At 49.9% G+C, this 23,029-nt stretch overlaps 1 protein-coding gene across 1 annotated transcript in view; it reads left to right on the top strand.

Moving 5' to 3' along the window:
• The window catches only part of TNXB (tenascin XB), a 36,584-nt gene that overhangs the window by 8,307 nt on the left and 5,248 nt on the right, over positions 1 to 23,029 (top strand). Inside the window, exons 10-33 of the mRNA XM_082781949.1 lie at positions 222 to 515; positions 3,221 to 3,514; positions 4,751 to 5,044; positions 5,302 to 5,595; positions 5,849 to 6,142; positions 6,494 to 6,787; positions 7,041 to 7,334; positions 7,687 to 7,980; positions 8,238 to 8,531; positions 9,282 to 9,575; positions 9,917 to 10,213; positions 12,037 to 12,330; positions 12,645 to 12,935; positions 13,277 to 13,573; positions 14,128 to 14,415; positions 15,260 to 15,553; positions 16,490 to 16,783; positions 17,689 to 17,976; positions 18,230 to 18,523; positions 18,736 to 19,029; positions 19,385 to 19,678; positions 20,228 to 20,521; positions 21,849 to 22,142; positions 22,442 to 22,735. Coding sequence (XP_082638075.1) covers positions 222 to 515; positions 3,221 to 3,514; positions 4,751 to 5,044; positions 5,302 to 5,595; positions 5,849 to 6,142; positions 6,494 to 6,787; positions 7,041 to 7,334; positions 7,687 to 7,980; positions 8,238 to 8,531; positions 9,282 to 9,575; positions 9,917 to 10,213; positions 12,037 to 12,330; positions 12,645 to 12,935; positions 13,277 to 13,573; positions 14,128 to 14,415; positions 15,260 to 15,553; positions 16,490 to 16,783; positions 17,689 to 17,976; positions 18,230 to 18,523; positions 18,736 to 19,029; positions 19,385 to 19,678; positions 20,228 to 20,521; positions 21,849 to 22,142; positions 22,442 to 22,735 — 7,047 coding nt within the window. The remainder of the gene's footprint in view (positions 1 to 221; positions 516 to 3,220; positions 3,515 to 4,750; positions 5,045 to 5,301; positions 5,596 to 5,848; positions 6,143 to 6,493; positions 6,788 to 7,040; positions 7,335 to 7,686; positions 7,981 to 8,237; positions 8,532 to 9,281; positions 9,576 to 9,916; positions 10,214 to 12,036; positions 12,331 to 12,644; positions 12,936 to 13,276; positions 13,574 to 14,127; positions 14,416 to 15,259; positions 15,554 to 16,489; positions 16,784 to 17,688; positions 17,977 to 18,229; positions 18,524 to 18,735; positions 19,030 to 19,384; positions 19,679 to 20,227; positions 20,522 to 21,848; positions 22,143 to 22,441; positions 22,736 to 23,029) is intronic.

The following is a 23,029-nucleotide window of genomic DNA, read 5'->3' as shown; positions in this document are numbered from 1 at the left end:
ACTGGAAAAGTGGTTTGTTTATAGTTGTAAGAATGGGTCAAAGTACAGGTGGCTGGATGTACCTGAGGTAATAGTTGGAAGGCTGCTGCGTTGTGTCTAAGGGTGTATGGAAGGAAGGCTGCATAACAGACTGGTGGACAATTGCATTGGTGGATGGATGAATGGATGTCTAGGTGGACTGATGGGGTGATATGTATGCCCAGTATTGTGCTGTGTTGCAGATGCAGTCATACCAGAGGAGCAACCACCATCTGAGCCACGCTTGGGCGACCTCACTGCCTCCCACGTCACCCCTGACTCCGTCCAACTGGAATGGAGCATCCCTGAGGGCACCTTTGACTCCTTCGTGGTGCAGTACCGGGATGAGCAAGGCCAACCACAGCTTCTGCCCGTGGATGGAGATTCCCGCACAGTGACCGTGCCAGGGCTGTCACCATCGCGCCGCTACAAGTTCAACCTGTATGGGATGTGGGGGCGGAAACGTGTGGGCCCCATCTCCACTGATGCTGTCACAGGTGAGGGCTGCTGTTTGCTGCACTTGCATCCCCTTGTGAGCCCTGGGTTTGGATCAGTGCAGGAGCTAGGCAAGATTCTGGAATGAATCTCTTAAGACTTGTGGGAAAACAAAACATCTCTTGGGTGCTGAATACAATGAAGGGATGGAGGTATCGGAACATGCAATGCTGTAGTGATGAATGGATAAATGGATGGATGGACGGACGGATGGATGGACAAATGTGTGTCTAGTTTACTGGCTGAAGAGATGGAGGGATGGATGGTAGGTCTGATGGGTAGTTCAGTGGAGACATGAATGGATGATGACAGATGGATAAACTGATGAATGGATGGGCATTTTGATAAGTTTGTGACTGATTCATGCACTGAATGCTAGCTTGAAAGACTGGATGTCTGCATGGTTAGATGAGAGGATGGAAGGGTGTATGGCTGGAGGGATGGTGTAACAGTGTGCTAGATGTCTGGTTGGTTGGAGGATTAGATGAAAGGCTAGATAGTAGTCTTATGAGAGAATTAGGATTCTCCTATGAAGAGAGGCTGAGAGAGCTGAGGCTGCTCAGCCTGAAGAAGAGAAGGCTCTGGGGAAATCTTATTGTAGTTTTTCAAAACTTAAAGAGGGCTTATAAAAAGATGGAGAGCAACTTTTTGCTTGAGTAGATAATCATAGGACAAGGGGGAATTATTCTAAACTAAAAGAGGAGAGATTTAGATTAGTGGTTAGGATGAAATTCTTCTCTCAGGGGCTGGTGAGGCTCTGGAACAGGTTGCCCAGGGAGGTTGTGGATACCCCAGTGTTCAAGACCAAGTTAGATAAGGCCCTGAGCAGCCTGATCTACTGGGTGGCATCTCTGCCCATGGCAGGGAGGTTGGAACTAGATGATTTTGAGGTCCTTTCCAACCCAAGCTGTTCTGTGACTCTGTGATTCTATGAAAGGTTGGAGCTGACGAGCATTTGATGTCCTTTTCAAAGTGGCTGTTTGACAATTTGATGGTGATTCAATGATTCACTGATTAATAGAGTAAGAAAAACCTGGATGAACATATGGAGCAGCAGGCAAAGTGCTAGATCATGGACTCTTTGTTTGATGGGTCAAATCAGGGTGCTTGTTGACTGGATGATTATCTGGATGAATGTCTGGACCGATGGCTGAATAGAAGGGTGGATGGATGGTTGGAAATGGATTTTTTGTTGTTGTTGTTGTGGTTACAAGTACGGATAAAGGGATGGGTGTGTGGATGTTTAGATGTATTGACAGTTGGGGGAATGTTGAGTGGAGGGTAATGGTGTATGAATTGATGTTGTCAGTAAACTGGTGGAGAGTTCCATGGAAGGCTGAAAGGAAAATGGGAGGTTTGGACAAAAGGAATGGAGCATGTTTATGGCATGCATTATGTCCTGTATGTTGCAGCTGAAGTCAAGCCGAAAAAGAAACCACCATCCGAGCCACGCCTGGGCGAGCTTACAGCCTCCCACATCACCCCCAGTTCTGTCCAGTTGGAATGGAGCATCCCAGAAGGCACCTTTGACTCCTTCACAGTGCAGTATAAGGATGTGCAAGGCCTGCCACAGGTGCTGCCCGTGGATGGTAGTTCCCGTACAGTGACTGTGCCAGGGCTGTCACCATCACGCCGCTACAAGTTCAACCTGTATGGGATGTGGGGTCGGAAACGTGTGGGCCCCATCTCCACTGATGCCATCACAGGTGAGGGTCTGATGCATGTTGTGTTCGTGTCTCCTGTGGGCTGTGTATTTCGAGTGTGGCAGGAGTCTTGTGAGGGCCCGTCATGCGTAAATATGAATTAAGAGTCAGATGGACAAATGACTGGATGGATGGATGGATGGATGTTCACATAAACAGCTACATCAAATGAATTAGAAATGACTGTTTGGTTGAGTTTCCTGGCAGTTAGGTGACTCTGTTGATGAATGTATGGACAGAGAGATGACAGATGTATAGTTAGTTTGAAGCTTATATGGACAGTAGATGATGAATGAGTAGATAGAGTTCAAAGATGAAGGAATGATTAATTGAATTTATGGGTGTAAGGGTGGATTGTTGAGTACACAAAGAGATGCAAATATGGAGGAATGAAGTGACAGAGGTAGGGAAGGGAGGACTGACAAATGTTTCTGCCCTGCATTGTGTCCTTTGTGTTGCAGCTACAGTCGAACTGGAAAATAAACCATCTGAACCACACCTGGGGGAGCTTACAGCCTCCCACATCACCCCTGACTCAGTCCAGCTGGAATGGAGCGTCCCTGAGGGCACCTTTGACTCCTTTGTGGTGCAGTACAAGGATGCACAAGGCCAGCCACAGGTGCTGCCTGTGGAAGGAGATTCCCGCACAGTGACCGTGCCAGGGCTGTCACCATCGCGCCGCTACAAGTTCAACCTGTATGGGATGTGGGGGCAGAAACGTGTGGGCCCCATCTCCACTGATGCTGTCACAGGTGAGGGCTCCTGCGTTCTATGTCCATGTTTTGGATGCCTTGATTTGTATTCTCAATGGGAGCAGAGGTAAGCTGCTTCCAAAGTCCTTGGTACTTCTGGGAAACAGGTGCATTTCTGTGTAGTACCTGGGTAGTGGATGGAGGGTTGGAATACTAAACTGATAGATAGCTGTATGGATGAGTGAAGGGAAGACTAGGTGGATGGAAGATTGAGAAATGTTTATGCCCTGCAATGTGTCCTCCATGTTGCAGCTGCAGTAGAGCCGGAAATAGAACCACCATCTGAACCACGTCTGGGTGACCTCACAGCCTCCCACGTCACCCCTGACTCAGTCCAGCTGGAATGGAGTGTCCCTGAGGGCACCTTTGACTCCTTTGTGGTGCAGTACAAGGATGCACAGGGGCAGCCACAGGTGCTGCCTGTGGACAGAGATTCCCGCACAGTGACCGTGCCAGGGCTGTCACCATCGCGTCGCTACAAGTTCAACCTGTATGGGATGTGGGGTCGAAAACGTGTGGGCCCTGTCTCCACTGATGCTGTCACAGGTGAGGACAAGTTTTGTCAAGTCCACTCTCCCTGTGTGCCGTGTGTGGCTTAAGTCAGGAAGCTTGCGAGGTCCTGTAGTTTGTTCTTTCTGCTTTGTGGGAAATGGGAACATGTCTTGATCACTGTCTGGAGAATGGATGAATGGCTGAGTGTCAGCCATCTTGGAGAGAAGGAGGGATAGATCAGTAGTCATATGTTTAGATAGATGGCTAGATGTTTGGATGGACAAAATTCTGGATTTTTGTCTGCCTCTTTGGCTTGTTGGATGGTGGGTTTATTAGCCTTGCAATAAAGAGTTGATCCGAGATAGCTAGCATCGTTTCTACAAGGGTAAATCAGGCCTGAGCAATCTGATGGTCTCTGTGATGGTGTGACTGCATCAGCTGACAGGGTAAGACAGACTGATGTCATCTGTATGCCATGCCCATGTCCCTTTCACACCTTTTTTTGGAACTGGGTGGGAGTGGGGGCAGTGACCTTCCAGGGTTCTTGGTCCTTCTGGGAAATGGGTGCACAGCTAGTGTGATGCCTGTTGAATGCGGCATGAAGGATGGAGGGACATGGGACAGTGAAGTTACGGATATGGAAATACTCCTTTTTGGCATGATCACCAGTTAAGTGGCAGAAAGGGTGAAAGGATGTTTTTTCGGTTGGTTGTTTCATAGTGGATGTCTGTCCGTAAGAGTGAGTATATTTTTTGGTATGTGTGTGGGTGGTGGGTGGATCAATGGATAAATGGATTGATGGATGGCTGGAAAAAAGGGATAGTGAATGGAAGACGGAACATGAAGTAAAATATGATTAGATGGATGAATGGGTGAACTTAGGTTTGGATGGATGAAGGATTGGAAAAATGGATGACAGGTTTACTGGGGTAAGAAATATTTCTATGAACAAGTGGAAGAAGGGAGCAGCGGGCAAAGAGCTAAATGACTAGTTGCTTGGATTGTTGGTGAAGGTTCTTGATGACTGAAGGTTTAGATGGATGGATGGATGGATGAACAGAAGGGTGAGAGGATGGTTGGAAGTGTGGCCTCTTGTGGTTACAAAGGAGGGGTGGGTGGGTGGATGTTTGGTTCAGTGTATAGTTGGACTGGTGCTGAATTGAGCATACTGATATATGCAGTGAAGATTGATGTTAAACCTGATGGAGAGTTCAATTGATGGATGGAATAATACTTAGTTTGACAGACAGATTGGGATATATGTCCTATACTGTTTGGTCTGTGTTACAGATGCAAGTGAGCTGGAAAGGGAACCACCATCTCAGCCACGCCTGGGTGACCTCACAGCCTCCCACGTCACCCCTGACTCAGTCCAGCTGGAATGGAGCAACCCCGAGGGCACCTTTGACTCCTTCGTGGTACAGTACAAGGATGCACAAGGCCAGCCACAGGTGCTGCCTGTGGATGGAGATTCCCGCACAGTGACCGTGCCAGGGCTGTCACCATCGCGCCGCTACAAGTTCAACCTGTATGGGATGTGGGGGCGGAAACGTGTGGGCCCCATCTCCACTGATGCTGTCACAGGTGAGGGCTCCTGCGTTCTGTGTCCATGTCCTTGGATGCCTTGGTTTGTATTCTCAATGGGAGCAGAGGTAGGCTGCTTCCAAAGTCCTTGGCACTTCTGGGAAACAGGTGCATATTATGTGGTACCTGGGTAGTGGATGCAGGGATGAAATACTAAACTGATAGATAGTTGTAAGGATGAGTGAAGGGAAGACTAGGTGGATGGCTGGATGGATTGAGACATGTTTATGCCCTGCAATGTGTCCTCCATGTTCTAGCTGCAGTAGAGCCGGTAAAGGAACCACCATCTGAACCACGTCTGGGCGAGCTCACAGCCTCCCATGTCACACCTGACTCAGTCCAGCTGGAATGGAGTGTCCCTGAGGGCACCTTTGACTCCTTCGTGGTGCAGTACAAGGATGCCCAAGGCCAGCCACAGGTGCTGCCTGTGGAAGGAGATTCCCGCACAGTGACCGTGCCAGGGCTGTCACCATCGCGCCGCTACAAGTTCAACCTGTATGGGATGTGGGGGCGGAAACGTGTGGGCCCCATCTCCACTGATGCTGTCACAGGTGAGGGCTCCTACGTTCTGTGTCCATGTCCTTGGACACCTTGGTTTGGATTCTCAGTGGGAGCAGAGGTAGGCTTCTTCCAAAGTCCTTGGTACTTCTAGGAAACAGGTGCATATTATGTGGTACCTGTGTAGTGGATGGAGGGACGGAATAATGAATTGAAAGACAGTTGTATGGATGAGTGAAGGGAAGACTAGGTGGATGGATGGATTGAGAAATGTTTATGCCCTTCAATGTGTCCTGCATGTTCTAGCTGCAGTAGAGCCGGAAAAAGAACCACCATCTGAACCACGTCTGGGTGACCTCACAGCCTCCCACGTCACCCCTGACTCAGTCCAGCTAGAATGGAGTATCTCCAAAGGCACCTTTGACTCCTTCACAGTGCAGTACAAGGATGCACAAGGCCAGCCACAGGTGCTGCCCGTGGACGGAGATTCCCGCACACTGACCGTGCCAGGGCTGTCACCATCGCGTCGCTACAAGTTCAACCTGTATGGGATGTGGGGGCGGAAACGTGTGGGCCCCATCTCCACTGACACCATCACAGGTGAAGGCTAGTGTGTGCCATGTCTGTGTCTCCTGCATACCTTGGTTCTGGAGTTGGTGGCTTTGGGGTCACATACCTTCCAGGGTCCTTTTCCCATCAGGGAAATGGTTACATCTCTTGGTCTCTGACTGGGGAATGCATGAATGGATGAGTGTAGGCAAGTTTGGAGAGATGAAGGGACATAGTGGTAGACAGATGGATAGTCAGGGGGAGAGATGGCAGAATGAAAGAAATTCTGAATTGCTAGTTAGTTCAATAAAGTGGTGTATAGTTGCATGAATGGGTGGATAGTAAGTTGGACAGATGGAATGGAGGATGTTTATGCCCTGCAACGTGCCTTCCATATTGCAGCTACAGTCCAGCCAGAAGAGGAACGACCATCTGAACCAAAGCTGGGGGAACTCATCGCCTCCCACATCACCTCTGAATCAATCCAGCTGGAATGGAGCATACCCGAGGGCACCTTTGACTCCTTCGTGGTGCAGTACAAGGATGCCCAAGGCCAGCCACAGGTGCTGCCTGTGGATGGAGATTCCCACACAGTGACCGTGCCAGAGCTGTCACCATCGCGCCGCTACAAGTTCAACCTGTATGGGATGTGGGGGCGGAAACGTGTGGGCCCCATCTCCACTGATGCTGTCACAGGTGAGGGCTCCTACGTTCTGTGTCGATGTCCTTGGATGCCTTGGTTTGTATTCTCAATGGGAGCAGAGGTAGGCTGCTTCCAATGTCCTTGGCACTTCTGGGAAACAGGTGCATCTTATGTGGTACCTGTGTAGTGGATGGAGGAATGGAATAATAAATTGATAGACAGTTGTATGGATGAGTGAAGGGAAGACCAGGTGGATGGATGGATTGAGAAATGTTTATGCCCTTCAATGTGTCCTGCATGTTCTAGCTGCAGTAGAGCCGGAAACGGAACCACCACCTGAACCACGTCTGGGCGACCTCACAGCCTCCCATGTCTCTCCTGACTCTGTCCAACTGGAATGGAGTATCTCCAAAGGCACCTTTGACTCCTTCATGGTGCAGTACAAGGATGCCCAAGGCCAGCCACAGGTGCTGCCTGTGGACGGAGATTCCCGCACAGTGATCGTGCCAGGGCTGTCACCATCGCGTCGCTACAAGTTCAACCTGTATGGGATGTGGGGGCGGAAACGTGTGGGCCCTGTCTCCACTGACACCATCACAGGTGAAGTCTTCTGTGTGGCATGTCTGTGTCTCCTGCATGCCTTGGTTCTGGAGTTGGGTGTATTTGGGGTCAGACACCTTCCAGGGTCCTTTTCCCATCAGGGAAATGGTTACACCTCTTGGCCTCTGACTATTGAATTCACAGATGGATGAGTGTAGGCAAGTTTGAAGAGATGAAGGGACATATTGGTAGACAGCTGGATAGTCAGGGGGAGAGATGGCAGAATGGAAGAAATGCTGAATTGCTAGTTAGTTCAATAAAGTGGTGTATAGTTGCATGTAAGTCTGAATGGAAAGTTAGACAGATGGAATGGAGGATGTTTATGCCCTGCAACGTGCCTTCAACATTGCAGCTGCAGTCCAGCCAGAAGAGGAACGACCATCCGAACCAAAGCTGGGGGAACTCATTGCTTCCCATGTCACCCCTGACTCAGTCCAGCTGGAATGGAGTGTCCCTGAGGGCACATTTGACTCCTTCGTGGTGCAGTACAAGGATGCACAAGGCCAGCCACAGGTGTTGCCCGTGGATGGAGATTCCCGCACAGTGACCGTGCCAGGGCTGTCACCATCGCGCCGCTACAAGTTCAACCTGTATGGGATGTGGGGGCGGAAACGTGTGGGCCCCATCTCCACTGATGCTGTCACAGGTGAGGGCTCCTGCGTTCTGTGTCCATGTCCTTGGATGCCTTGGTTTGGATTCTCAGTGGGAGCAGAGGTAGGCTGCTTCCAAAGTCCTTGGTACTTCTGTGTAAGAGGTGCATCTTATGTGGTACCTGGGTAGTGGATGGGGGGATGGAATACTAAATTGATAGATAGTTGTATGGATGAGTGAAAGGAAAACTAGGTGGATGGATGGATGGATTGAGAAATGTTTATGCCCCGCAATATGTCCTCCATGTTGCAGCTGCAGTAGCGCCGGTAAAAGAACTGCCATCCGAGCCACGCCTGGGTGACCTCACAGCCTCCCATATCACCCCTGACTCCATCCAGCTAGAATGGAGCGTCCCTGAGGGCTCCTTTGACTCCTTTGTGGTGCAGTACAAGGATGCACAAGGCCAGCCGCAGGTGCTGCCCGTCGATGGTGGTTCCCGCACAGTGACCGTGCCAGGGCTGTCGCCATCCCGCCGCTACAAGTTCAACCTGTATGGGATGTGGGGGCGGAAACGTGTGGGCCCCATCTCCACTGATGCTGTCACAGGTGAGGGCTGCTGCATTTCATGCCTATGTCCCTTTTGTGTTATGCGTTTGGATTCTGGCAGGAGCCTTGTGGATGCCAGTGGTAGTTTCCTTCTGCCCGGTCGGAAATGGGAACATGTCTTGGTTACTGTCTGCCGAACAGAATGGATGGATGAATGCAAGTACTTTAGGAGAGATGGAGGGATTTATTTTTAGATATATGTATAAATAGGTGGTTAGCTCAATTGGTTCACAAAAGGGTGGATTTTTGGATGATTGTTTCACTTCTTGGGTGGTGGGTTGATTGTAATCTGTTCAGTAGTTTGGATGGAAGAATTGATAGAGGAATAAATGATTGGTGGGATCATTGGATGTATGTTGTATGGATGGAATGGACAGAAACAGATGGATAAATGCATGGATGGATGTAGTTTTGAACAAACAGCTATGTCAAAGGAAAGAGAAATGACTCATTGGTTAAGTTTTTTGGCAGATGGATAATTCTACTGATGAATGTATGGACAGATGAATGAATAGAAGTGATGGACAGAAGGATGGATAGTTAGTTCAATGCTTACATGAACAGCTGCTGTAGATGGTGAAAGGGTATATAGAGTTCAGAGATGGTGGAATGATCTGTTTAATTCATGCGTGGAAGGATGGATTGCTGAGTAAACAAATTGACAAAAAAATGGAGCGATGAAATGAGGGAGGAAAGGAAAGGAAGGACAGAGAAATGCTTATGCCCTGCATTTTGCCCTCTGTTTTACAGATGCAGTGCAGGTGGAAAAGGAACCACCATCGGAACCACACATGGGGGAGCTCACAGCCTCCCACATAACGCCCAACTCAATCCAGCTGGAATGGAGCATCCCCGAGGGCACCTTTGACTCTTTCACACTGCAGTACAGGGATGCTCAAGGCCAGCCACAGGTGCTGCCAGTGGACGGAGGTTCCCGCACAGTGACTGTGTCTGGGTTGTCACCATCCCACCGCTACCAATTCAACCTGTATGGGATGTGGGGGCAGAAACCTCTGGGACCCATCTCCACTGATGCTGTCACAGGTGAGGACTGCTGCATGCCATGTCCATGTTCCTTGCAAAGCTTTGTTTTGGAGCACTCTGGGAGCAGGGACAGGGTCCATCTAGGCTCTTTGGCTCTTCTGGGAAACAGGAATATCTCTTGGTTACTGACTGGAGAATGGGGGGAAGGATGGGTGTCGGCAAGTTTGGAGAGGTGGAGGGATAGACAGATGTATAGCTGGGTAGAGAAACGAAAGGATGGATGAAATGCTGAATTAATGGTTAAGTCAATAAACTGATGGATAGTTGCATGGATGGGTGCATAGAAAACTGGATGGATGGAAGGGGGGATGTTTGTGTCCTGCATTGTGTTCTCTCTGTAGCAGCTGCAATCGAGCCAGAAAAGGAACCACCATCTGAGCCACGCTTGGGTGACCTCGTGGCCTCCCACATCACTCCCAACTCTGTCCAGCTGGACTGGAGCATCCCTGAGGGCACCTTTGACTCCTTTGTGGTGCAGTACAAGGATGCAGAGGGGCAGCCACAGGTGCTGCCCGTGGATGGAGATTCCCGCACAGTGACTGTGCCAGGGCTGTCACCATCACACCACTACAAGTTCAACCTGTATGGGATGTGGGAGCAGAAACGTGTGGGGCCTGTTTCCACTGATGCTGTCACAGGTGAGGGCTGATGCATGCCGTGTCTATGTCCCCTGTAGAACTTGACTTTGGAGTCAGTCAGGAGACTTGCAAGGGTCTTTGCAGGGCCCATTCTGCCCTGTGGGAATTGAGATCAGGCGAATGGATAAATGGATGAGTGCCAACAAAGCTGTAGAGATGGAGGAATAGATTGTAAGACAGGTGTGTAGATAGGTGGCTAGATAGTAGAATGGGCAAAAGTCTGGATTTCTGCCTGTGTATTTGGCTTGGTGGAAGGCTAGTTGATTATCATCTATTTAGCTTTTTGGATGAAAGAGTGGATGGAGGAATAGATGAGTGATTAGTCATTTGGATGGATGGAGTACTGCATGGATATTATCAAGGTCTTCTGAATGCTAAGAGTAATCTGGAAATGGGTGGATGGATGAGTGGAAGCCAGAATGGTTAGACAGATGTATGGATGAATGGATGTTTGGAAGATGAGATAGAAAAAAAATATGCATTTGTATGTACTCAGAATCAGATGGACAAATGGCTGAATGGATAGATGTGCATGTACCACAAAGGATAAAGAGATGGCTGGTTGATTGATAGTTGGATGATTCTTCTGATAGACAGATGGATGAATAATGGGTGGGTGCAGAGAAGGATGGATAATTAGATCAATACTTACATGGACAGCTTCAGTAGACATAAAATGGGTTAACAGTTTAGAGATGGAAGGATGAACTGTTTAATGAATCACAGAATCATCTAGGTTGGAAGAGACCTCCAAGATCACCTAGTGCAACCTCTGACCTAACACTAAGAAGTCCTCCACTAAACCATATCACTAAGTTCTACATCTAAACACATTTTAAAGACCTCCAGGGATGGTGACTCAAGCACTCCCCTGAGCAGCCCATTCCAATGCCTAACAACCCTTTCGGTAAAGTTCTTCCTAACATCCAATCTAAACCTCCTCTGGTGCAACTTTAGCCCATTCCCCCTCGTCCTATCACCAGGCACGTGGGAGAACAGACCAATCCCCACTTTGCTACAGCCTCTTTTAAGGTAACTATAGAGAGTGATAAGGTTGCCCCTGAGCCTCCTCCTCTCCAGGCTAAACAATCCCAGCTCCCTCAGCCACTCCTCCTAAGACTTGTTCTCCAGACCCCTCACCAGCTTCGTTGCCCTTCTCAAGAGTCTCTGAAGCACCTTGATGTCCTTCTTGTAGCAAGGGGCCCAAAACTGAACACAGTACTCGAGGTGCGGCCTAACCAGAGTCGAGTAAAGGAGGACAATCACTTCCCTAGCCCTGCTGCTCACACTGTTTCTAATACAAGCCAGGATGCTGTTGGCCTTCTTGGCCACTTGAGCACACTGCTGGCTCATATTCAGCCAACTATCAACCGATACTCCCAGGTTCATCTCTGCCAGGCAGCTTTCTAACTACTCATCTCACAGCCTGTAGCACTGCTTGGGGTTGTTGTGCCCCAGGTGCAGGACCCGGCACTTGGCCTTGTTGAATTTCATACAGTTGACCTCAGCCTATCCAGATCCTCCTGTAGAGCCTTCCTAACCTCGAGCAGATCAACACATGCACCTAACTTGGTGTCATCTGCCAACTTACTGAAGGTGCACTCAATCCTCTCATCCAGCTCATTGATAAAGATATTAGAGAACTGGCCCTAATACTGAGCCCCAAGGGACTCTACTAGTGACCAGCCTCCAACTGGATTTAACTGGATAGAATAATGGCTTGTGGTGTACACAAACTGATGGAGACGGCCAAAAGCAGTGAGGGAGACAGGGATGGAGCACTGTGAAATGTTTATACCCTGAATTGTGTTCTTTTATTGCAGCTGCAGTTGAGCCCGAAAAGCAACCACCATCCAAGCCACGCCTAGTGGAGCTCACGGCCTCCCACATCACCTCTGACTCTGTTCAGTTGGAATGGAGGGTCCCTGAGGGCACCTTTGACTCCTTCATGGTGCAGTACAGGGATGCACAAGGCCATCCACATGCACTGCCTGTGGATGGTGGGTCCCACACAGTGACCGTGTCTGGGTTGTCACCATCCCGCCGTTACAAGTTCAACCTGTACGGGATTTGGGGGCGGAAACGTCTGGGCCCTGTCTCTACTGATGCAATCACTGGTGAGAGGTGCTGCATGCCATTGTGGATTTGAGTTGATCTATGGTTTGGAGGGTATTTGTGAAGATGGGAGGATGGATGGATGGATGGATGGATGGATGGATGGATGGATGGATGGATGGATGGATGAAATCAAGGGGTAAAGAATGGGAGATGGAACACAGAAGAAAGGGCAGTTAATGGAGGGTTGGACTTAGGTTTGGATGGATGGAGAACTGCAAAAGCGTGTTACTGGATTATTGGAGTAAGAAATACTTCAATGGAAAGGTGGAGAAAGTGAGCAGGGATGCTCAGTATTGTACACCCATTGTTTCAGCTGCAGTTGAGCCAGAAGAGTTGATATCTGAGCCACACCTGGGTGAGCTTATGGCCTCCCACATCACTGCCAATTCAGTCCAGCTGGACTGGAGCATCCCCGAGGGCACCTTTGACTCCTTTGTGGTGCAGTACAAGGATGCACAAGGCCAGCCACAGGTTCTGCCAGTGGATGGTGGTTCCCGCACAGTGACTGTGCCAGGGCTGTCTCCATCCCACCGCTACAAGTTCAACCTGTATGGGATGTGGGGGCAGAAACGTCTGGGCCCTGTCTCCACTGATGCTGTCACAGGTGAGGACTGCTGCATGCCACGTCCATGTTCCTTGCAAAGCTTTGTTTTGGAGCACTCTGGGAGCAGGGACAAGGTCCATCTAGGCTCTTTGGCTCTTCTGGGAAACAGGAATATCTCTTGGCTACTGACTGGAGAATGGGGGGAAGGATGGGTGTAGGCAAGTTTGGAGAGGTGGAGGGATAGACAGATGTATAGCTGGGTAGAGGGACGAAAGGATGGATGAAATGCTGAATTAATGGTTAAGTCAATAAACTGATGGATAGTTGCATGGGTGGGTGCATAGAAAACTGGATGGATGGAAGGGGGGATGTTTGTGTTCTGCATTGTGTCCTCTCTGTAGCAGCTGCAGTTGAGCCAGAAAAGGAACCACCATCTGAGCCACGCCTGGGTGACCTCGTGGCCTCCCACATCACTCCCAACTCTGTCCAGCTGGACTGGAGCATCCCTGAGGGCACCTTTGACTCCTTCGTGGTGCAGTACAAGGATGCACAAGGCCAGCCACAGGTGCTGCCTGTGGACGGAGATTCCCGCACAGTGACTGTGCCAGGGCTGTCACCATCGCGCCGCTACGAGTTCAACCTGTATGGGATGTGGGAGCAGAAACGTCTGGGGCCTGTTTCCACTGATGCTGTCACAGGTGAGGGCTGATGCATGCCATGTCTATGTCCCCTTTAGGACATGCGTTTGGAGTAAGTCGGGAGACTTGCAAGGGTCTTTGCAGATGACAGGGGAATGGATAAATGGATGAGTGCCAACAAAGTTGTGGAGATGGAGGAATAGATTGTTAGACAGGTGTGTAGATAGGTAGCTAGATAGTAGAATGGGCAAAAGTCTGGATTTCTGCGTGTGTATTTGGCTTGGTGGATGGCTAGTTGATTATCATCTCTTTAGCTTTTTGTATGAAAGAGTGGATGGAGGAATAAATGAGTGATTAGTCATTTGGATGGATGGAATACTGCATGGATTATAAGGAGCACATGGACAACTGCACTAGACAATAAATGGGTAGATATAGTTCAGAGGTGGAGAAACAATTAGTTGAATTCATCGATGATAGGATGAATTGCTGGGTTCACATCCAGTGGAAAGATGGATAGATAAAGAAAGGTGAATAGGGAGAGAGGAATGCGGGGAATAAGGCACAGAAAAAGGAATCAGATATTTTTTATAGCCTGCTTTGTATCCTTTCAGTTGAGCATGAAAAACAACCACCATCCATGCCACGCCTGGGCGAGCTGACAGCCTCCCATGTCACCCCTGACTCAGTCCAGCTGGAATGGAGTGTCCCCGAGGGCACCTTTGACTCCTTTGTGGTGCAGTACAAGGATGCCCATGGCCAGCCACAGGTGCTGCCTGTGGACGGAGATTCCCGCACAGTGACCGTGCCAGGGCTGTCACCATCGCGCCGCTACAAGTTCAACCTGTATGGGATGTGGGGGCGGAAACGTGTGGGCCCCATCTCCACTGATGCTGTCACAGGTGAGGGCTGCTGCATGTTATGTCCCCTCCACATCTTGATTTTGGAGAAAAGTGGAAGGAGGCAGTGTCCTTCCAGGGCCCTTGGCCCTTTTGGGAAATAAATGCATCTCTTGGGTGATGCATGTTAAATGGATGGAGGGACAGGGACAAGTCATGAATATGGAGATGGCTTTCGGCAGGATCAGCAGGTAAGGCTTGAAGGCTTGAAGGATGGATTCTTGTAATTATGTTAGGTTGTGGATGTTTATAAGAGGGAGTATATATTGCTTGAAATGTGGGCAGGTGGGTGAGTGGATGGATGGGTGGATGGACGGACAGACAGATGGATGGATGGATGGATAGGATCTTAGGGGTGATGAAGGGGAGGTGAAACGTAAGAAAAGGCAGTTGAATGGAGGGATGGATGTAGGTTTGGATAGATAGATAACTGGAAAAATGGATAATTGAATTATTGAAGTAAGAAACACTTCCATGAATAGATAGAGTAAGGGATCAGTCAACAAACAGCTAAATCAAAGGCTAGATCTGTTGCTGGTTGCTTGGATGGCTGCCGACTGTTCATGATGTCCAAATGATTATCTGGATGTCTAACTGGAGAGATGGATGAAAAGAAGAGTGAATAGATGAGTGGTTACAAGGATAAATGGAAAGACAGGTGGATGAATGTTACTGAGTTAATAATTGTGGAGATTCTGAGTAGAATTTAAGGGTGTGTAGATGGAAGGTATTGTGAATAAATGGATACACATCTGCATAAATTGATGGGTGGATGGAGCCACGGATGGATGGACAGATAAACAGCCCAGAGGATCTTTATACCTGCATTGTGCCTTCCATGTTGCAGCAGCAGTTGTGCTAGATAAGGAACCACCATCTGAGCCACGCCTGGGTGACCTCACAGCCTCCCACGTCACCCCTGACTCAGTCCAGCTGGAATGGAGCATCCCTGAGGGCACCTTTGACTCCTTTGTGGTGCAGTACAAGGATGCACAAGGCCAGCCACAGGCACTGCCTGTGGACGGAGATTCCCGCACAGTGACCGTGCCAGGGCTGTCACCATCGCGTCGCTACAAGTTCAACCTGTATGGGATGTGGGGGCGGAAACGTCTGGGCCCTGTCTCCACTGCTGCCATCACAGGTGAGGGCTGCTGCATGTAGTGTTCTCATCCCTTTCATACCTTGGTTTTGGAACAGGGTGGGAATGGGGGCATTTCCTCCCATTTCCTTGGCCCTTCTGGGTGATGGCAACACCACTTGGCGTCTGACTGGGGAATAGACAAATGGGTGAGTACAGGCAAGTTTGGAGAGATTAAGGGACAAACTGGTAGACAGGTGTCTACACAGAGTGCTCTCTTCTCAAGGAACCACATGGAGAAGAGAAGAGCCAGTGGCATCAAGGAGCATTGGGATAGGTTGCATCTTGATACAAAACAGAATTTTTTTACAGTAAGAAAAATCAGTCATTGGACTACCTGCCCAGAGACATGGTAGAATCCCTGTTACAGGAGGTATTCAAGATACAACTCGAAAGTGTACTAAATAATATCATCTAGGCTCCCATTTCCCAGGAAAGTTTGGAGCTGATGAGCATTTGGTATCCTTTCCAAAGTGGCTGTTTCATGATTTGATGAATCGATGATTCGATGATTCAGTGATTAGTGGTGTAAGAAACACCAGGATGAAAAGGTGGGAACAGTGAGCGAAGAGCTAAGTCAAGGTCTAGATCACTGTTTGTTTACAAGTTTGCTGAAGGTGCTTGATGGCTGGATTATTATCTGGATGAATTACTGAACAGACTGCCAAGTAGAAGGATGGATGGATGTCTTCCAAGTGTTGTTTGTTTTCTGGTTACGAGCATGGGTGGATAGAAGGCTGATATGTGGTTGAGTTGACAGTTGGGGTGATGCTGAATTGAGGGTAAGGGTCTATGGAAGGAACTTATGTCAATAAACTGATGGATAGTTGCATGGATGGGTGAAGAGAAGGTTTGATGGATGGCTGGACGGGTGGGTAGATGTATGGATGGACAGACAGATGGACTGGGACATATTTATGCCCTGAATAAACCTTGCAGCTGCACTTGAGACCAAAAAGGAACCAGCATCCAAGCCACACCTGGGGGAACTCACAGCGTCCCACGTCACCCCTGACTCAGTCCAGCTAGAATGGAGCGTCCCTGAGGGCACCTTTGACTCCTTTGTGGTGCAGTACAAGGATGCACAAGGGCAGCCACAGGTGCTGCCCGTGGACGGAGATTCCCGCACAGTGACCGTGCCAGGGCTGTCACCATCTCGCCGCTACAAGTTCAACCTGTATGGGATGTGGGGGCGGAAACGCCTGGGCCCTGTCTCCACTGACACCGTCACAGGTGAAGGCTTCTGTGTGGCATGTCTGTGTCTCCTGCATGCCTTGGTTCCGGAGTTGGGTGGCTTTGGGGTCAGACATGTTCCATGGTCCTTGTCCCATCAAGGAAACGGTTACATCTCTTGGCCTCTGACTGGGGAATGCATGAATGGATGAGTGTAGGCACATTTGGAGAGATGAAGGGACATAGTGGTAGACAGCTGGATAGTCAGGGGGAGAGATGGCAGAATGAAAGAAATTCTGAATTGCTAGTTAGTGCAATAAACTGGTGTATAGATGCATGAATGGGTGGATAGTAAGTTGGACAGATGGAACGGAGGATGTTTACGCCCTGCAACGTGCCTTCCATATTGCAGCTGCAGTCCAGCCAGAAGAGGAACAACCATCTGAACCAAAGCTGGGGGAACTCATCGCCTCCTACATCACCCCTGACTTAGTCCAGCTGGAATGGAGCATCCACGAGGGCACCTTTGACTCCTTTGTGGTGCAGTACAAGGATGCACAGGGGCAGCCACAGGTGCTGCCCGTGGATGCAGATTCCCGCACAGTGACTGTGCCAGGACTGTCACCATCGCACCGCTACAAGTTCAACCTGTATGGGATGTGGGGGCGGAAACGTGTGGGCCCCATCTCCACTGATGCTGTCACAGGTGAGGGCTCCTACGTTCTGTGTCGATGTCCTTGGATGCCTTGGTTTGGATTCTCAGTGAGAGCAGAGGTAGGCTGCTTCCAAAGTCCTTGGTACTTCTGGGAAACAGGTGCATCTTATGTGGTACCTGTGTAGTGGATGGAGGGATGGAATAATAAATTGATAGACAGTTGTATGGATGAGTGAAGGGAAGACTAGTTGGCTGGATGGATTGAGAAATGTTTATGCCCTGCAATGTGTCCTGCATGTTCTAGCTGCAGTAGAGCCGGAAAAAGAACCACCATCTGAACCACATCTGGGCGACCTCACAACCTCCCACGTCACTCCTGACTCAGTCCAGCTAGAATGGAGCGTCCCTGAGGGCACCTTTGACTCCTTCACAGTGCAGTACAAGGATGCACAAGGCCAGCCACAGGTGCTGCCTGTGGACGGAGATTCCCGCACAGTGATCGTGCCAGGGCTGTCACCATCGCACCGCTACGAGTTCAACCTGTATGGGATGTGGGGACGGAAACGTGTGGGCCCCATCTCCACTGATGCTGTCACAGGTGAGGGCTCCTGCGTTCTGTGTCCATGTCCATGGATGCCTTGATTTGGATTCTCAGTGAGAGCAGAGGTAGGCTGCTTCCAAAGTCCTTGGCACTTCTGGGAAACAGGTGCACCTCGTGTAGTACCTGTGTAGTGGATGGAGGAATGGAATAATAGATTGATAGATAATTGTATGGATGAGTGAAGGGAAGACTAGGTGGATGGATGGATTGAGTCATGTTTATGCCCTGCAATGTGTCCTGCATGTTCTAGCTGCAGTAGAGCCGGAAAAAGAACCACCATCTGAACCACATCTGGGCGACCTCACAGTCTCCCACGTCACTCCTGACTCAGTCCAGCTGGAATGGAGTGTCCCTGAGGGCACCTTTGACTCCTTTGTGGTGCAGTACAAGGATGCACAAGGCCAGCCACAGGTGCTGCCCGTGGATGGAGATTCCCTCACAGTGACTGTGCCAGGGCTGTCACCATCGCACCGCTACGAGTTCAACCTGTATGGGATGTGGGGACAGAAACGTGTGGGCCCCATCTCCACTGATGCTGTCACAGGTGTGTCCTGATGTGTGACAGGTCCATGTCTGCTATGGGCCATGTGTTTGGAGTATGACATTAGCCTTGCAAGGGCCTGTGCTGGGTTTCTTCTGCCCTGTGGAAAATGGGACCACATCTTTGGATAGATGAATGGATGGACGAACGAACAGACGGAAGGATGGATGGACTGGGGGATGTTCATACCCTGAATTCTGCCCTCTGTGTTGCAGCTGCAGTGGAGTCGGAAGAGGAACTGCCATCAGAGCCACGACTGGGCGAGCTCACTGTGTCCCATGTCACCCCTGACTCCATCCAGCTGGAATGGAGCATACCCGAGGGCACCTTTGACTCCTTCGTGGTGCAGTACATGGATACACAAGGCCAGCCACAGGTGCTGCCTGTGGATGGTGGTTCCCACACAGTGACCGTGCCAGGGCTGTCACCATCCCACCCTTACAAGTTCAACCTGTATGGGATGTGGGGGCAGAAACGTTTGGGCCCCATCTCCATTGATGCTGTCACAGGTGAGGGCTGCTGCATGTAATATACGTGTCCTTTGGTGGGCTGTGAGTTTGGACTGTGTCAGGAGCCTTCCGAGAGCCCGTCCTGGTCACTTGGGTCTTAACGAAAATGGGGAAAATTTTGGTGCTGACTGGGAAATGTATGAAGGCTGGGAGCATGCAAGATTGGCAGGAGTAGAGGATGATGGATGGATGGGTGGAGGGATGGATGGACAGACAGATGGACAGAAAAACGGACAGACAACCGTTTGCAGAGAGGACAGATAGATGGCTAGACGAATGTTTGTTTGGTTGTTGAACAGATGGATAGTTGTATGGGGGGATGTTTATGCCCTGCATTGTTGTCTCCATATTGCAGCCCCACCTCCAGTAGAGGAGGAACCACCATCCCAGCCCCGTCTTGGCGAGCTCACGGCCTCCCACGTCACACCAGACTCCATCCAGCTGGAATGGAGTGTCCCAGAAGGCACCTTTGACTCCTTCACAGTGCAGTACAAGGATGCACAAGGGCAGCCACAGGTGCTGCCCGTGGACGGAGATTCCCGCACAGTGACCGTGCCAGGGCTGTCGCCATCCCGCCGCTACAAGTTCAACCTGTATGGGATGTGGGGGCGGAAACGTGTGGGCCCCATCTCCACTGATGCTGTCACAGGTGAGAGTGGCTGTGGGCCCTTTTCTTATCACCTTTTAGCATTGAGTGGATGTAGCAGGTGTTTGGAAGAGCCCATGCTGAGTCACTTGGGCATTGTTGGAAATGGGACCATCACCTGAGTTCTAAAAAGAGTGTGGATGGAGGGGTGAGAGTGTGCAAGTTTGAAGGGAGAATTGCATAGATGGAAGTTGGTTGCTTGTATGACTGGCAATTTGGGGGACTTTATGGATGGATGGATCATTGGATGGTTGGCTTGATCATCACCTCATGAGCAATGGAAAGAAATTTTTGTGCTGACTGGCCAAGGGATGGTTGAAGGCAAGAGCAAAGATTTGGAGGGCTAGAGGTGGATGTGTGGAAGATGGAAAGATGGATGTTTACTTTGTTTGTTTGGATGGATAGATGGAAGGATGGATGGATGGATTGATGTTGGTTGAAACAATGGATGGATGGGTGGTTGTCTGTCTGTCTGTATGGATGGATAGAGAGAGGGAGGGTGGGTGAGATGGACTGATGTTTATGTAATGTCTTGTGCCCTGTCTGTTGTAGCTGCAGTCAAGACGGAGGAGGAACCACCATCCCAGCCACGCCTGGGCGAGCTCACGGTCTCCCACATCACTCCCAGCTCTGTTCAGCTGGAGTGGAGTGTCCCCGAGGGCACCTTTGACTCTTTCACACTGCAGTACAGGGATGTGCAAGGCCAGCCGCATGCGCTACGTGTGGATGGAGGTTCCCGCACAGTGACTGTGCCTGGGCTGTTGCCATCTCACCGCTACAAGTTCAACTTGTATGGGATGTGGGGGCGGAAACGTCTGGGCCCCATCTCCACTGATGCTGTCACAGGTATGTTCTGGTGCATGCCACTTATCCATCCCTTGCATGCCTTGGTTTTAGAGCAGGTCAGAAGTGGGGACCACATCCATCCAGGGTCTTTAGCCCTTCTGGGAAATGGGTGCATCTCTTTGGTGGTTCCTGGTAAATGGTTGGATGGATAGTAGGACGGGGAGAAGGAAAGTCATCGATATGGAGGTGGTGTTTATTGGCAGGATTAAAAAATAAGTGGCAGGACGTTTGGTAGTATGGATTTTTGGAAAGGTGTTTTGTTGTGGGTGTCCGTCTGTCTGTACCTAAGAGTGCATCAATGGCTTCGTGGGTGAAAAGCTGGACAGATGGATGAAATAAAGGGGTGATAAATGGGAAATAGAATCAGGAAAAAAGGGCAGTTGGATGGATGGATGGACAGATGGATAGCTGGATAAGTGGATCATTGGATTAAGGAGTATGAAACACTTCAAAGTGGGGGAAGATAGGGATGAGCAAAGTGTTAAATGAAAGTCTAAATCACTGGATTTGGTTGGATGGTTAGTGAAGGTCCCCAGTGAGGGGATGATTATCTGGATGAATGGCTGGACAGACAGATGAGTGTGGTAGCTTGCTAAGCAAATTTGCATTCCTGAAAAGAGCAAGAACATAGATATGATGACAAAAGGCTCAGGGGTTGAAATAAGGAGCAGTTTAATTAAAGGGAATTAAAAAATAAATAAGCAAATGTCACATGGAAGCCAAAGTTTAAAACAATTATTCTCTACTTCATATTAGCAAGTGATATTTGGCCACGTTTTGGGAAGCAGGGCCTCAGTCTGCATGGCAGATGTTTGGGAGGACATCGCTCTTCATAACAAGATCCTCCCCTTTTCATTCCCCTTTCCCAGCTTTTATTCCTGAGTGTGACATCATGTGGTGTGGAATATCCCTTTGGCCATTTTAGGTCAGCTGCCCTGGCAATGTCCCCTCTGCACCTTTTGCACACTCCGGCCTACCGGCTTTGACTGGGGTTGGAGAGAGTCATGATGCTGTGCCAGCACTGCTCAGCAAAAGACAAAAAATTGGTGTAACATCACTGCTCTTCTACCTGCAAGTGCAGAGCACAGCACTACACGTCCTACTCTGGGAAAGATGAATTCACTCGATCACAGCTTGACACAGTATAATGAGCACAAAGGTGTATGGATGGGTGGATGGATGGAAGGAAGGAAGGAAGGAAGGAAGGAAGGGAGGGAGGGAGGGAGGGAGGGAGGGAGGTTGGGTATGCCAACCGATAGAGAGATAAATAGGTGGATGGATGAACAAGGGGATGTTTCTGCCCTGCATTGTGTCCTCTCTTTTGCAGCACTAGTCAAGTCAGAAGTGGAACCACCATCCCAGCCATACCTGGGTGAACTCACAGCTTCCCATGTCACCCGTGACTCCGTCCAGCTGGAATGGAGTGTCCCCGAGGGGAAATTTGACTCCTTCAAAGTGCAGTACAAGGATGAACAAGACCAGCTGCAGGTGCTGCCTGTGGACAGAGATTCCCGCACAGTGACCGTGCCAGGGCTGTCACCATCTCACCACTACAAGTTCAACCTCTACGGGATGTGGGGGCAGAAACGTGTGGGCCCCATCTCCACTGACACTGTCACAGGTGAGAGCAGCTGCATGATTTTTCTGTGTCCCTTGCAAGCCCAGGGTTTAGATCAGGGCAGGAACCAGGACAGGATCTGTCCTGAGCCCCTTGGGCCTTCTGGAAAATGGGAACATCTCCTGGTTACTGAACAGGATGGAGGGTTGGAGGGATGGGAATATGCAATGGTGGATGGGTGGGTGGATGGGTGGATGGATGGATGGATGGATGGATGGATGGATGGATGGATGGATGGATGGATGGATGGAAGAACAGACTGGGAGATATTTATAGGCGGCATTGTGCCCTCTGTGTTGCAGCTGCGGATGAACTAGAAAAGGAACCAGCATCCGAGCCACGCCTGGGTGACCTCACGGCCTCTCACATCACCCCTGACTCCGTCCAGCTGGAATGGAGTGTCCCCGAGGGCACCTTTGATTCCTTTGTGGTGCAATACAGGGACACACAAGACCAACTGCAGGTGCTGCCTGTGGATGGTGGATCCCATACAGTGACTGTGCCCGGGCTGTCTCCATCCCAACGCTACACATTCATCGTATACGGGATGTGGGGGCAGAAACGTCTGGGCCCCATCTCCATTGATGCTGTCACAGGTGAGGGCTGCTGAATGCCATGGACGTGTCCTTTGGAGGGCTGTGAGTTTGGACTGTGTCAGGAGCCTTCCTAGAGCCTGTCCTGGTCACTTGGGTCTTAACGAAAATGAGGAAAATTTTGGTGCTGACTGGGGAATGTACGAAGGCCAGGAGCATGCAAGATTGGCAGGAGTAGAGGATGATGGATGGATGGATGGAAGGATGGATGGATGGATGGATGGATGGATGGATGGATGGATGGATGGATGGGCGGGCAGAGGGACAGATGGATGGATGGACAGACAACTGTTTGCA

The sequence above is a fragment of the Aythya marila genome (genome assembly GCF_965140915.1).
Source record: "Aythya marila genome assembly, chromosome: 33".
NCBI lineage: Eukaryota > Metazoa > Chordata > Aves > Anseriformes > Anatidae > Aythya > Aythya marila.
The sequence above is the reverse complement of the archived record's forward strand: the minus strand, read 5'-3'. Positions and strand labels throughout refer to the sequence as shown.